General features: G+C 50.8%; 1 protein-coding gene across 1 annotated transcript in view; it reads left to right on the forward strand.

Annotated features, from left to right (window-relative positions):
* Nucleotides 1-1264: 1264 nt before the first annotated feature.
* Nucleotides 1265-14858, forward strand: part of LOC124044486 (unconventional myosin-X-like) — a 175984-nt gene continuing 162390 nt past the window's right edge. Inside the window, exons 1-3 of the mRNA XM_046364115.1 lie at nucleotides 1265-1402; nucleotides 4471-4629; nucleotides 13666-13853. Of these exons, the coding sequence (XP_046220071.1) occupies nucleotides 1265-1402; nucleotides 4471-4629; nucleotides 13666-13853 (485 nt within the window). The remainder of the gene's footprint in view (nucleotides 1403-4470; nucleotides 4630-13665; nucleotides 13854-14858) is intronic.

The following is a 14858-nucleotide window of genomic DNA, read 5'->3' on the forward strand; positions in this document are numbered from 1 at the left end:
GTCTAGCTCTGTCCACTGTAACCTAGCTCTGTCCACTGTAACCAGTCTAGCTCTGTCCACTGTAACCAGCCTAGCTCTGTCCACTGTAACCAGCCAAGCTCTGTCCACTGTAACCTAGCTCTGTCCACTGTAACCAGCCTAGCTCTGTCCACTGTAACCAGCCTAGCTCTGTCCACTGTAACCTAGCTCTGTCCACTGTAACCTAGCTCTGTCCACTGTAACCAGCCTAGCTCTGTCCACTGTAACCTAGCTCTGTCCACTGTAACCAGTCTAGCTCTGTCCACTGTAACCTAGCTCTGTCCACTGTAACCAGTCTAGCTCTGTCCACTGTAACCAGTCTAGCTCTGTCCACTGTAACCTAGCTCTGTCCACTGTAACCAGCCTAGCTCTGTCCACTGTAACCAGCCTAGCTCTGTCCACTGTAACCAGCCTAGCTCTGTCCTCTGTAACCAGTCTAGCTCTGTCCACTGTAACCTAGCTCTGTCCACTGTAACCAGCCTAGCTCTGTCCACTGTAACCAGTCTAGCTCTGTCCACTGTAACCAGTCTAGCTCTGTCCACTGTAACCTAGCTCTGTCCACTGTAACCAGTCTAGCTCTGTCCACTGTAACCAGTCTAGCTCTGTCCACTGTAACCTAGCTCTGTCCACTGTAACCAGCCTAGCTCTGTCCACTGTAACCAGCCTAGCTCTGTCCACTGTAACCAGCCTAGCTCTGTCCTCTGTAACCAGTCTAGCTCTGTCCACTGTAACCTAGCTCTGTCCACTGTAACCAGCCTAGCTCTGTCCACTGTAACCAGTCTAGCTCTGTCCACTGTAACCAGCCTAGCTCTGTCCACTGTAACCTAGCTCTGTCCACTGTAACCAGCCTAGCTCTGTCCACTGTAACCAGCCTAACTCTGTCCACTGTAACCAGTCTAGCTCTGTCCACTGTAACCAGCCTAGCTCTGTCCACTGTAACCAGTCTAGCTCTGTCCACTGTAACCAGTCTAGCTCTGTCCACTGTAACCTAGCTCTGTCCACTGTAACCAGCCTAGCTCTGTCGACTGTAACCAGCCTAGCTCTGTCCTCTGTAACCAGCCTAGCTCTGTCCACTGTAACCTAGTGCTTGGTGTATCCAAAGTGGAAGGACTATTGGGCATGACATGGTGGGTGGTTGCAGGCAGGTGTGTTGTTTGTTTGAAGGAGAAGCATGGGCACCTCAGTTGGCCCTTTGGCATGTCTATTCCTCATGCTCTCCACAGAGGTGTAGACGATTAGTATCACCATGAGGTCCTGGCATGGTGCCAGCTACATCACCCATGAGGTCCTGGCATGGTGCAGCTACATCACCCATGAGGTCCTGCCATGGTGCAGCAACATCACCCATCAGGTCCTGGCATGGTGCAGCTACATCACCCATGAGGTCCTGGCATGGTGCCAGCTACATCACCCATGAGGTCCTGGCATGGTGCCAGCTACATCACACATGAGGTCCTGGCATGGTGCCAGCTACATCACACATGAGGTCCTGGCATGGTGCCAGCTACATCACCCATTAGGTCCTGGCATGGTGCCAGCTACATCACACATGAGGTCCTGGCATGGTGCCAGCTACATCACCCATGAGGTCCTGGCATGGTGCCAGCTACATCACCCATGAGGTCCTGGCATGGTGCCAGCTACATCACCCATGAGGTCCTGGCATGGTGCCAGCTACATCACCCATGAGGTCCTGGCATGGTGGCAGCTACATCACCCATGAGGTCCTGGCATGGTGCCAGCTACATCACCCATGAGGTCCTGGCATGGTGCCAGCTACATCACCCATGAGGTCCTGGCATGGTGCCAGCTACATCACTCTGAACCTGCCTGTGTCCTCCTGACACCGGAAGCTATAGCTATGGCCTCTAAAGGGGTTTTCACAATACTGAGCCTGCTGTGAGGTGTCCTGAAGGTCTACTACACCTGCTGTGAGGTGTCCTGAAGGCCTACTACACCTGCTGTGAGGTGTCCTACTACACCTGTTGTGAGGTGTCCTACTACACCTGTTGTGAGGTGTCCTGAAGGCCTACTACACCTGTTGTGAGGTGTCCTGAAGGCCTACTACACCTGTTGTGAGGTGTCCTACTACACCTGCTGTGAGGTGTCCTGAAGGCCTACTACACCTGCTGTGAGGTGTCCTGAAGGTCTACTACACCTGTTGTGAGGTGTCCTGAAGGCCTACTACACCTGTTGTGAGGTGTCCTACTACACCTGCTGTGAGGTGTCCTGAAGGCCTACCACACCTGCTGTGAGGTGTCCTGAAGGCCTGTACACCTGTTGTGAGGTGTCCTGAAGGCCTACTACACCTGTTGTGAGGTGTCCTACTACACCTGCTGTGAGGTGTCCTGAAGGCCTACTACACCTGTTGTGAGGTGTCCTACTACACCTGCTGTGAGGTGTCCTGAAGGCCTACTACACCTGTTGTGAGGTGTCCTGAAGGCCTACTACACCTGTTGTGAGGTGTCCTACTACACCTGCTGTGAGGTGTCCTGAAGGTCTACTACACCTGCTGTGAGGTGTCCTGAAGGCCTACTACACCTGCTGTGAGGTGTCCTGAAGGTCTACTACACCTGTTGTGAGGTGTCCTGAAGGTCTACTACACCTGTTGTGAGGTGTCCTGAAGGCCTACTACACCTGCTGTGAGGTGTCCTGAAGGCCTACTACACCTGCTGTGAGTTGTCCTGAAGGCCTACTACACCTGCTGTGAGGTGTCCTACTACACCTGTTGTGAGGTGTCCTGAAGGCCTACTACACCTGCTGTGAGGTGTCCTGAAGGCCTACTACACCTGCTGTGAGGTGTCCTACTACACCTGTTGTGAGGTGTCCTGAAGGCCTACTACACCTGTTGTGAGGTGTCCTACTACACCTGCTGTGAGGTGTCCTGAAGGCCTACTACACCTGCTGTGAGGTGTCCTGAAGGTCTACTACACCTGCTGTGAGGTGTCCTGAAGGCCTACTACACCTGCTGTGAGGTGTCCTGAAGGCCTACTACACCTGCTGTGAGGTGTCCTGAAGGCCTACTACACCTGCTGTGAGGTGTCCCACTACACCTGTTGTGAGGTGTCCTGAAGGCCTACTACACCTGTTGTGAGGTGTCCTGAAGGCCTACTACACCTGCTGTGAGGTGTCCTGAAGGCCTACTACACCTGCTGTGAGGTGTCCTGAAGGCCTACTACACCTGCTGTGAGGTGTCCTACTACACCTGTTGTGAGGTGTCCTGAAGGCCTACTACACCTGTTGTGAGGTGTCCTGAAGGCCTACTACACCTGTTGTGAGGTGTCCTACTACACCTGTTGTGAGGTGTCCTGAAGGCCTACTACACCTGCTGTGAGGTGTCCTGAAGGCCTACTACACCTGCTGTGAGGTGTCCTACTACACCTGCTGTGAGGTGTCCTACTACACCTGTTGTGAGGTGTCCTGAAGGCCTACTACACCTGCTGTGAGGTGTCCTGAAGGCCTACTACACCTGCTGTGAGGTGTCCTACTACACCTGTTGTGAGGTGTCCTGAAGGCCTACTACACCTGTTGTGGGGTGTCCTGAAGGCCTACTACACCTGTTGTGGGGTGTCCTGAAGGCCTACTACACCTGTTGTGAGGTGTCCTGAAGGCCTACTACACCTGTTGTGAGGTGTCCTACTACACCTGTTGTGAGGTGTCCTGAAGGCCTACTACACCTGTTGGGGTGTCCTGAAGGCCTACTACACCTGTTGTGGGGTGTCCTGAAGGCCTACTACACCTGTTGTGAGGTGTCCTGAAGGCCTACTACACCTGCTGTGAGGTGTCCTACTACACCTGTTGTGGGGTGTCCTGAAGGTCTACTACACCTGTTGTGAGGTGTCCTGAAGGCCTACTACACCTGTTGTGAGGTGTCCTGTAGTCTTAAGTAGAGATAACTAACCAGAGGAAAGCTAACCTAAGTGAGCCTTACTGTATGCCTATGCCTGCTGTGAAGTCAATGTCCTGTAATCTCTGTGTTTCAGGTGATGTACCTGCTGCAGTAAACCTGTTGTGTCTCTGTATTTCAGGTGATGTACCTGCTGCAGTAAAACTAACTACCTGTTGTGTCTCTGTGTTTCAGGTGATGTACCTGCTGCAGTAAAACTAACTACCTGTTGTGTCTCTGTGTTTCAGGTGATGTACCTGCAGCAGTAAAACTAACTACCTGTTGTCTCTCTGTGTTTCAGGTGATGTACCTGCTGCAGTAAAACTAACTACCTGTTGTGTCTCTGTGTTTCAGGTGATGTACCTGCTGCAGTAAAACTAACTACCTGTTGTCTCTCTGTGTTTCAGGTGATGTACCTGCTGCAGTAAAACTAACTACCTGTTGTGTCTCTGTGTTTCAGGTGATGTACCTGCTGCAGTAAAACTAACTACCTGTTGTATCTCTGTATTTCAGGTGATGTACCTGCTGCAGTAAAACTAACTACCTGTTGTGTCTCTGTGTTTCAGGTGATGTACCTGCAGCAGGGGGAGCTGAGCAGAGACAAGGTGTTTCCTATGCACCCCACCAGTATTAATGGAGTAGAGGACATGTCTACTCTGGCAGAACTACATGAAGCTGCCATCATGTACAACCTTTACCTGCGCTACCAGAAGGACTGCATCTATGTAAGATACTGTTATAGTCCAACCCTCCCAGACAGACATTATCTATGTAAGATACTGTTATAGTCCAACCCTCCCAGACAGACATTATCTATGTAAGATACTGTTATAGTCCCACCCTCCCAGACAGACATTATCTATGTAAGATACTGTTATAGTCCAACCCTCCCAGACAGACATTATCTATGTAAGATACTGTTATAGTCCAACCCTCCCAGACAGACATTATCTATGTAAGATACTGTTATAGTCCAACCCTCCCAGACAGACATTATCTATGTAAGATACTGTTATAGTCCAACCCTCCCAGACAGACATTATCTATGTAAGATACTGTTATAGTCCAACCCTCCCAGACAGACATTATCTATGTAAGATACTGTTATAGTCCTACCCTCCCAGACAGACATTATCTATGTAAGATACTGTTATAGTCCCACCCTCCCAGACAGACATTATCTATGTAAGATACTGTTATAGTCCAACCCTCCCAGACAGACATTATCTATGTAAGATACTGTTATAGTCCAACCCTCCCAGACAGACATTATCTATGTAAGATACTGTTATAGTCCAACCCTCCCAGACAGACATTATCTATGTAAGATACTGTTATAGTCCAACCCTCCCAGACAGACATTATCTATGTAAGATACTGTTATAGTCCAACCCTCCCAGACAGACATTATCTATGTAAGATACTGTTATAGTCCCACCCTCCCAGACAGACATTATCTATGTAAGATACTGTTATAGTCCCACCCTCCCAGACAGACATTATCTATGTAAGATACTGTTATAGTCCAACCCTCCCAGACAGACATTATCTATGTAAGATACTGTTATAGTCCAACCCTCCCAGACAGACATTATCTATGTAAGATACTGTTATAGTCCAACCCTCCCAGACAGACATTATCTATGTAAGATACTGTTATAGTCCAACCCTCCCAGACAGACATTATCTATGTAAGATACTGTTATAGTCCAACCCTCCCAGACAGACATTATCTATGTAAGATACTGTTATAGTCCAACCCTCCCAGACAGACATTATCTATGTAAGATACTGTTATAGTCCCACCCTCCCAGACAGACATTATCTATGTAAGATACTGTTATAGTCCCACCCTCCCAGACAGACATTATCTATGTAAGACAGTGTTATAGTCCTACCCTCCCAGACAGACATTATCTATGTAAGACAGTGTTATAGTCCTACCCTCCCAGACAGACATTATCTATGTAAGATACTGTTATAGTCCAACCCTCCCAGACAGACATTATCTATGTAAGATACTGTTATAGTCCCACCCTCCCAGACAGACATTATCTATGTAAGACAGTGTTATAGTCCTACCCTCCCAGACAGACATTATCTATGTAAGATACTGTTATAGTCCAACCCTCCCAGACAGACATTATCTATGTAAGATACTGTTATAGTCCCACCCTCCCAGACAGACATTATCTATGTAAGATAGTGTTATAGTCCCACCCTCCCAGACAGACATCATCTATGTAAGATACTGTTATAGTCCCACCCTCCCAGACAGACATTATCTATGTAAGATACTGTTATAGTCCCACCCTCCCAGACAGACATCATCTGTGTAAGACAAGTTTATAGTCTTGTCTGCCTAACAAATCAGGGTCCGTGTCCTGACAGTGATGGAATTTAGGCTTACGGGTGTTTAAACAATGCATTATTCCCATGACGACTGAAGATGTAGCGTACGTTTCCAAAAACAACAAAACATAATGTTTACTAAGTGCATCATAGCAGCATGTGTCGATACTGATAGGATTGAAAGAAAGGCAGTGCTGCTCTAGGATCAGCTTTCTCCATTCAAATCTTACCTTAACATGAGCATTATTCCACAATACTGACTACAGATCAGCTCCTAGAGAGATATTATCAACTTGTGGTTGATGGTTTTTAATGCAGTCTTCTCTGTTTTATCCTGTGCTTGTTCAGTTGCAATGACATTGGCAACTTTATATTTGCTGTTAACTTCGTTTCAAAGTTATTGGCTGGTCTACCTCCCCTTGGGGAACCGGGCCCTGGACGATAGTAGGACTGCTCTACCTCCCCTTGGGGAACCGGGCCCTGGAACATAGTAGGACTGCTCTACCTCCCCTTGGGGAACCGGGCCCTGGACCGTAGTAGGACTGCTCTACCTTCCTTTGGGGAACCGGGCCCTGGGCCATAGTAGGACTGCTCTACCTTCCTTTGGGGAACCGGGCCCTGGACCTTAGTAGGACTGCTCTACCTCCCCTTGGGGAACCGGGCCCTGGACCGTAGTAGGACTGCTCTCCCTCCCCTTGGAGAACCGGGCCCTGGACCGTAGTAGGACTGCTCTACCTTCCTTTGGGGAACCGGGCCCTGGGCCATAGTAGGACTGCTCTACCTTACTTTGGGGAACCGGGCCCTGGACCTTAGTAGGACTGCTCTACCTCCCCTTGGGGAACCGGGCCCTGGGCCATAGTAGGACTGCTCTACCTTACTTTGGGGAACCGGGCCCTGGACCTTAGTAGGACTGCTCTACCTCCCTTGGGGAACCGGGCCCTGGACCGTAGTAGGACTGCTCTCCCTCCCCTTGGAGAACCGGGCCCTGGACCGTAGTAGGACTGCTCTACCTCCCTTGGAGAACCGGGCCCTGGACCATAGTAGGACTGCTCTACCTACTTTGGGAACCGGGCCCTGGACCATAGTATGACTGCTCTACCTCCCTTTGGGATACCGGGCCCTGGACCGTAGTAGGACTGCTCTAAATCCCCTTGGAGAACCGGGCCCTGGACCATAGTAGGACTGCTCTACCTCCCCTTGGAGAACCGGGCCCTGGACCATAGTAGGACTGCTCTACCTCCCCTTGGAGAACCGGGCCCTAGACCATAGTAGGACTGCTCTACCTCCCCTTGGGGAACCGGGCCCTGGACCGTAGTAGGACTGCTCTACCTCCCCTTGGGGAACCGGGCTCTGGACCATAGTAGGACTGCTCTACCTCCCCTTGGGGAACCGGGCCCTGGACCGTAGTAGGACTGCTCTACCTGCCCTTGGGGAACCGGGCCCTGGACCGTAGTAGGACTGCTCTACCTCCCTTTGGGGAACCGGGCCCTGGACCGTAGTAGGACTGCTCTACCTCCCCTTGGGGAACCGGGCCCTGGACCGTAGTAGGACTGCTCTACCTCCCCTTGGGAACCGGGCCCTGGACCGTAGTAGGACTGCTCTACCTCCCTTGGGGAACCGGGCCCTGGACCGTAGTAGGACTGCTCTACCTTCCTTTGGGGAACCGGGCCCTGGGCCATAGTAGGACTGCTCTCTACCTTCCTTTGGGGAACCGGGCCCTGGACCTTAGTAGGACTGCTCTACCTCCCCTTGGGGAACCGGGCCCTGGACCGTAGTAGGACTGCTCTCCCTCCCCTTGGAGAACCGGGCCCTGGACCGTAGTAGGACTGCTCTACCTTCCTTTGGGGAACCGGGCCCTGGGCCATAGTAGGACTGCTCTACCTTACTTTGGGGAACCGGGCCCTGGACCTTAGTAGGACTGCTCTACCTCCCCTTGGGGAACCGGGCCCTGGACCGTAGTAGGACTGCTCTCCCTCCCCTTGGAGAACCGGGCCCTGGACCGTAGTAGGACTGCTCTACCTCCCCTTGGAGAACCGGGCCCTGGACCATAGTAGGACTGCTCTACCTTACTTTGGGGAACCGGGCCCTGGACCATAGTATGACTGCTCTACCTCCCTTTGGGATACCGGGCCCTGGACCGTAGTAGGACTGCTCTAAATCCCCTTGGAGAACCGGGCCCTGGACCATAGTAGGACTGCTCTACCTCCCCTTGGAGAACCGGGCCCTGGACCATAGTAGGACTGCTCTACCTCCCCTTGGAGAACCGGGCCCTAGACCATAGTAGGACTGCTCTACCTCCCCTTGGGGAACCGGGCCCTGGACCGTAGTAGGACTGCTCTACCTCCCCTTGGGGAACCGGGCTCTGGACCATAGTAGGACTGCTCTACCTCCCCTTGGGGAACCGGGCCCTGGACCGTAGTAGGACTGCTCTACCTCCCCTTGGGGAACCGGGCCCTGGACCGTAGTAGGACTGCTCTACCTCCCCTTGGGGAACCGGGCCCTGGGCCATAGTAGGACTGCTCTACCTTACTTTGGGGAACCGGGCCCTGGACCTTAGTAGGACTGCTCTACCTCCCCTTGGGGAACCGGGCCCTGGACCGTAGTAGGACTGCTCTCCCTCCCCTTGGAGAACCGGGCCCTGGACCGTAGTAGGACTGCTCTACCTCCCCTTGGAGAACCGGGCCCTGGACCATAGTAGGACTGCTCTACCTTACTTTGGGGAACCGGGCCCTGGACCATAGTATGACTGCTCTACCTCCCTTTGGGATACCGGGCCCTGGACCGTAGTAGGACTGCTCTAAATCCCCTTGGAGAACCGGGCCCTGGACCATAGTAGGACTGCTCTACCTCCCCTTGGAGAACCGGGCCCTGGACCATAGTAGGACTGCTCTACCTCCCCTTGGAGAACCGGGCCCTAGACCATAGTAGGACTGCTCTACCTCCCCTTGGGGAACCGGGCCCTGGACCGTAGTAGGACTGCTCTACCTCCCCTTGGGGAACCGGGCTCTGGACCATAGTAGGACTGCTCTACCTCCCCTTGGGGAACCGGGCCCTGGACCGTAGTAGGACTGCTCTACCTCCCCTTGGGGAACCGGGCCCTGGACCGTAGTAGGACTGCTCTACCTCCCCTTGGGGAACCGGGCCCTGGACCGTAGTAGGACTGCTCTACCTCCCTTTGGGGAACCGGGCCCTGGACCTTTGGGAGCCGGGCCCTGGACCGTAGTAGGACTGCTCTCCCTCCCTTGGAGAACCGGGCCCTGGACCGTAGTAGGACTGCTCTACCTCCCCTTGGAGAACCGTGCCCTAGACCATAGTAGGACTGCTCTACTTCCCCTTGGGGAACCGGGCCCTGGACCGTAGTAGGACTGCTCTACCTCCCTTTGGGGAACCGGGCCCTGGACCGTAGTAGGACTGCTCTACCTCCCTTTGGGGAACCGGGCCCTGGACCACAGTAGGACTGCTCTACCTCCCCTTGGGGAACCGGGCCCTGGACCGTAGTAGGACTGCTCTACTTCCCCTTGGGGAACCGGGCCCTGGACCATAGTAGGACTGCTCTACTTCCCCTTGGGGAACCGGGCCCTGGACCGTAGTAGGACTGCTCTACCTCCCTTTGGGGAACCGGGCCCTGGACCGTAGTAGGACTGCTCTACCTCCCTTTGGGGAACCGGGCCCTGGACCGTAGTAGGACTGCTCTACCTCCCCTTTGGGGAACCGGGCCCTGGACCATAGTAGGACTGCTCTACCTCCCTTTGGGGAACCGGGCCCTGGACCACAGTAGGACTGCTCTGCCTCCCCTTGGAGAACCGGGCCCTGGACCGTAGTAGGACTGCTCTACCTCCCCTTGGGGAACCGGGCCCTGGACCATAGTAGGACTGCTCTACCTCCCTTTGGGGAACCGGGCCCTGGACCGTAGTAGGACTGCTCTACCTTCCTTTGGGGAACCGGGCCCTGGGCCATAGTAGGACTGCTCTACCTTACTTTGGGGAACCGGGCCCTGGACCTTAGTAGGACTGCTCTACCTCCCCTTGGGGAACCGGGCCCTGGACCGTAGTAGGACTGCTCTCCCTCCCCTTGGAGAACCGGGCCCTGGACCGTAGTAGGACTGCTCTACCTCCCCTTGGAGAACCGGGCCCTGGACCATAGTAGGACTGCTCTACCTTACTTTGGGGAACCGGGCCCTGGACCATAGTATGACTGCTCTACCTCCCTTTGGGATACCGGGCCCTGGACCGTAGTAGGACTGCTCTAAATCCCCTTGGAGAACCGGGCCCTGGACCATAGTAGGACTGCTCTACCTCCCCTTGGAGAACCGGGCCCTGGACCATAGTAGGACTGCTCTACCTCCCCTTGGAGAACCGGGCCCTAGACCATAGTAGGACTGCTCTACCTCCCCTTGGGGAACCGGGCCCTGGACCGTAGTAGGACTGCTCTACCTCCCCTTGGGGAACCGGGCCCTGGACCATAGTAGGACTGCTCTACCTCCCTTGGGGAACCGGGCCCTGGACCGTAGTAGGACTGCTCTACCTCCCCTTGGGGAACCGGGCCCTGGACCGTAGTAGGACTGCTCTACCTCCCCTTGGGGAACCGGGCCCTGGGCCATAGTAGGACTGCTCTACCTTACTTTGGGGAACCGGGCCCTGGACCTTAGTAGGACTGCTCTACCTCCCCTTGGGGAACCGGGCCCTGGACCGTAGTAGGACTGCTCTCCCTCCCCTTGGAGAACCGGGCCCTGGACCGTAGTAGGACTGCTCTACCTCCCCTTGGAGAACCGGGCCCTGGACCATAGTAGGACTGCTCTACCTTACTTTGGGGAACCGGGCCCTGGACCATAGTATGACTGCTCTACCTCCCTTTGGGATACCGGGCCCTGGACCGTAGTAGGACTGCTCTAAATCCCCTTGGAGAACCGGGCCCTGGACCATAGTAGGACTGCTCTAGGACTGCCTACCCCTTGGAGAACCGGGCCCTGGACCATAGTAGGACTGCTCTACCTCCCCTTGGAGAACCGGGCCCTAGACCATAGTAGGACTGCTCTACCTCCCCTTGGGGAACCGGGCCCTGGACCATAGTAGAACTGCTCTACCTCCCCTTGGGGAACCGGGCCCTGGACCATAGTAGGACTGCTCTACCTCCCTTTGGGGAACCCGGGCCCTGGACCGTAGTAGGACTGCTCTACCTCCCCTTGGGGAACCGGGCCCTGGACCATAATAGGACTGCTCTACCTCCCCTTGGGGAACCGGGCCCTGGACCATAGTAGGACTACTCTACCTCCCCTTGAAAAATAATTTAAATATCCAATATCTTTTGGTTTTACATAACTGTGTTTAAATGTAACTTTCACTAGGTCGAGACTAAAGCGTCCCCCAGGTCAAAGTGCACAGGACAATTATCAATCAAATGTATTTATAAAGCCTCTTTTACGTCAGCAGATGTCACAAAGTGCTTAATATATGCCATTTAGCAGACGCTTTTATCCAAAGCGACTTACAGTCATGTGTGCATACATTCTACGTATGGGTGGTCCCGGGGATCGAACCCAGTACCCTGGCATTACAAGCGCCATGCTCTACCAACTGAGCTACAGAAACCCAACCTAAAACCCCAAACAGTAAGCAATGCAAGTGTTCATTACTGAACACAATCATGGACATCTTCCACCAGAACGATGCTCATCCTAATCTCATCATCTAGGCTTTAAGTTGGCTACCCAAACTCCTTGCTCTGGCCAAACGCTACGCCACGCCTGTGGACTTTACTTTCTTCTCCGTAATGAGTCTGGATCTGAGTACCTCCCCAACGATTTCTAGAAGGCAAACACATTCTAACCATTCTGATTAGTCTCGACATCTGTCGTTGGTGTTGATATTGGTTAGAGATGATCCACTCGCTGATGACTTTTTAAAACACCCCTCATTTTAAGGGATCGGTGTCCCGTCCACGGGACTGTTGAGCTAACGTAGGCTAATGCGATTAGCATGAGGTTGTAAGTAACAATAACATTTCCCAGGACATAGACATATCTGATATTGGCAGAAAGCTTAACTTCTTGTTAATCTAACTGCACTGCTCAATTTACAGTAGCTATTACAGTGAAATTATACCATGCTGTTTGAGGAGAGTGCACAATTTTGAACATGAAAAGTTATTAATAAAATAATTTGGCAAATTTGGGCAGTCTTGATTCAACATTTTGAATGGTTCATTGGATCATAAAGATGAAATACATTTGTAAAAATCTGTCTAAATCTTTGCACATACATAGATACACACACACTGCTGCCATCTAGTGGCCACAATCTAAATAGCACCTGGGCTGAAAGAATACATTATGGCCTTTCTCTTGCATTTCAAAGTTGATGGTACAAAAAATACAAAATAACAGTTGGTTTTGTCTTTGTATTTATTATCTTTTTCCAGATCTATTGTGTTATTTTCTCCTACAATCCTTTTACATTTCCATAAACTTTAGTTTCCTTTCAAATGGTACCAAGAATATGCATGTCCTTGTTCCATGGCCTGAGCTACAGGCAGTTAGATTTAGGAGAACATTTAAAAAAGGGGCGGATCCTTAAGAGGTTTTAACGTCACCACAAACGAAAAGGGGCGGATCCTTAAGAGGTTTTAACGTCACCACAAACGAAAAGGGGCGGATCCTTAAGAGGTTTTAACGTCACCACAAACGAAAAGGGGCGGATCCTTATGAGGTTTTAACGTCACCACAAACTAAAAGGGGCGGATCCTTAAGAGGTTTTAACGTCACGACAAACGAAAAGGGGCGGATCCTTAAGAGGTTTTAACGTCATCACAAACGAAAAGGGGCGGATCCTTAAGAGGTTTTAACGTCACCACAAACGACTTCAATGATGACAGTCTCAGACTGAAGTACGTCGGGGACATTGGAAAAATTCAGTTGGAGTGGTCAGTTAGGCTTTTAGTGGGCTGGCTCTATTACATTACAATCTGTTGTCATTATAAACACAATGACCCACTAACACACTTTACCCAGGCTGCTTTCCATTCAAACTGAATTATAGAACAAGCCATGATTCATTCCTATAATAATAATAGTGTACCGACTAGTTGTATATTAATGGGACTGGATCTTACATTTCAATGGCAGGGATCTGAGAATGCTGCAGTATTGATCTCAGGTATTTAATATGGAGAACAGAACAGTGGAATCTGACTCTAATCTCTCAGTGAGGAGGCATTACTGAAGTTGCACTCCGTTTGACCAGGGCCCACAGGGACAGAAACAGGGTTGTTTCCTATCAGGGTGGATTGTTGTCTTGTTAAGCTGATCAGATGGTCTCCATGTTTCTCTGTCCCCGTTCCAGCAAATTAATCAGACAATTATCTCAGCAGTGAAGAAGACTGAGCTAAAAATGTCATCCCATGCTCCCCACCAGACCAACATAGGGTCAATCCTGGCAGCTGTGAACCCCTACAAGCAGATCCCAGGTCTGTATGACCCAGCAGCAGTAGACCTGTATAGTAGACACCACCTGGGAGAGCTGCCCCCTCATATCTTCGCTGTGGCCAACGAGTGTTACCGCTGTCTCTGGAAGAGACACGACAGTCAGTGTGTTCTCATCAGGTCAGTTCACCAGGGCCTTGGGGACATAGCATTAACTAGTAGCTACTGTAGTCTCAAGAGACCACACACACACACACACACACACACACACACACACACACACACACACACACACACACACACACACACACACACACACACACACACACACACACACACACACACACACACACACACACATATAGTTTAACATGTCACAGTCATGTCACATGTCACAGTCATGTCATGTATATAGTCATATGTCATGTTTAATATGTCATGGTCAAACTGAACCCTATAGTCATATGTTCAGTGTATATGTATATAGTCAGTCTATAGTCATATGTCATGTCTATAGTCATATGTCATGTCTATAGTCATATGTCATGTCTATAGTCATATGTCATGTCTATAGTCATATGTCATGTCTATAGTCATATGTCATGTCATGTCTATAGTCATATGTCATGTCTATAGTCATGTCATGTCATAGTCATATGTAGTCATATGTCATAGTCATATGTCATGTCATATGTCATGTCTATAGTCATATATGTCATGTCTATAGTCATATGTCATGTCTATAGTATATGTCATGTCATGTATATAATCATGTCATGTCATGTCTATGTAGTCATGTCATGTATATGTCATATAGTCATATGTCATGTCTATAGTCATATGTCATGTATATGTCATGTCATATATATGTCATGTATATAGTCATCATGTCAGTCATGTCATGTCATATGTCATGTATATAGTCATATGTCATGTCATGTATATAATCATATGTCATGTCTATAGTCATATGTCATGTCTATAGTCATATGTCATGTATATAGTCATGTCATGTCTATAGTCATATGTCATGTCTATAGTCATATGTCATGTCTATAGTCATCATGTCATATGTCATGTCATGTATATAATCATGTCATGTCTATAGTATAGTCATGTCTATAGTCATGTGTATATAGTCATGTATATAATCATATGTCATGTCTATAGTCATATGTCATGTAG

This window comes from Oncorhynchus gorbuscha, linkage group LG09, assembly GCF_021184085.1.
Source record: "Oncorhynchus gorbuscha isolate QuinsamMale2020 ecotype Even-year linkage group LG09, OgorEven_v1.0, whole genome shotgun sequence".
In the NCBI taxonomy this organism is placed as follows: domain Eukaryota; kingdom Metazoa; phylum Chordata; class Actinopteri; order Salmoniformes; family Salmonidae; genus Oncorhynchus; species Oncorhynchus gorbuscha.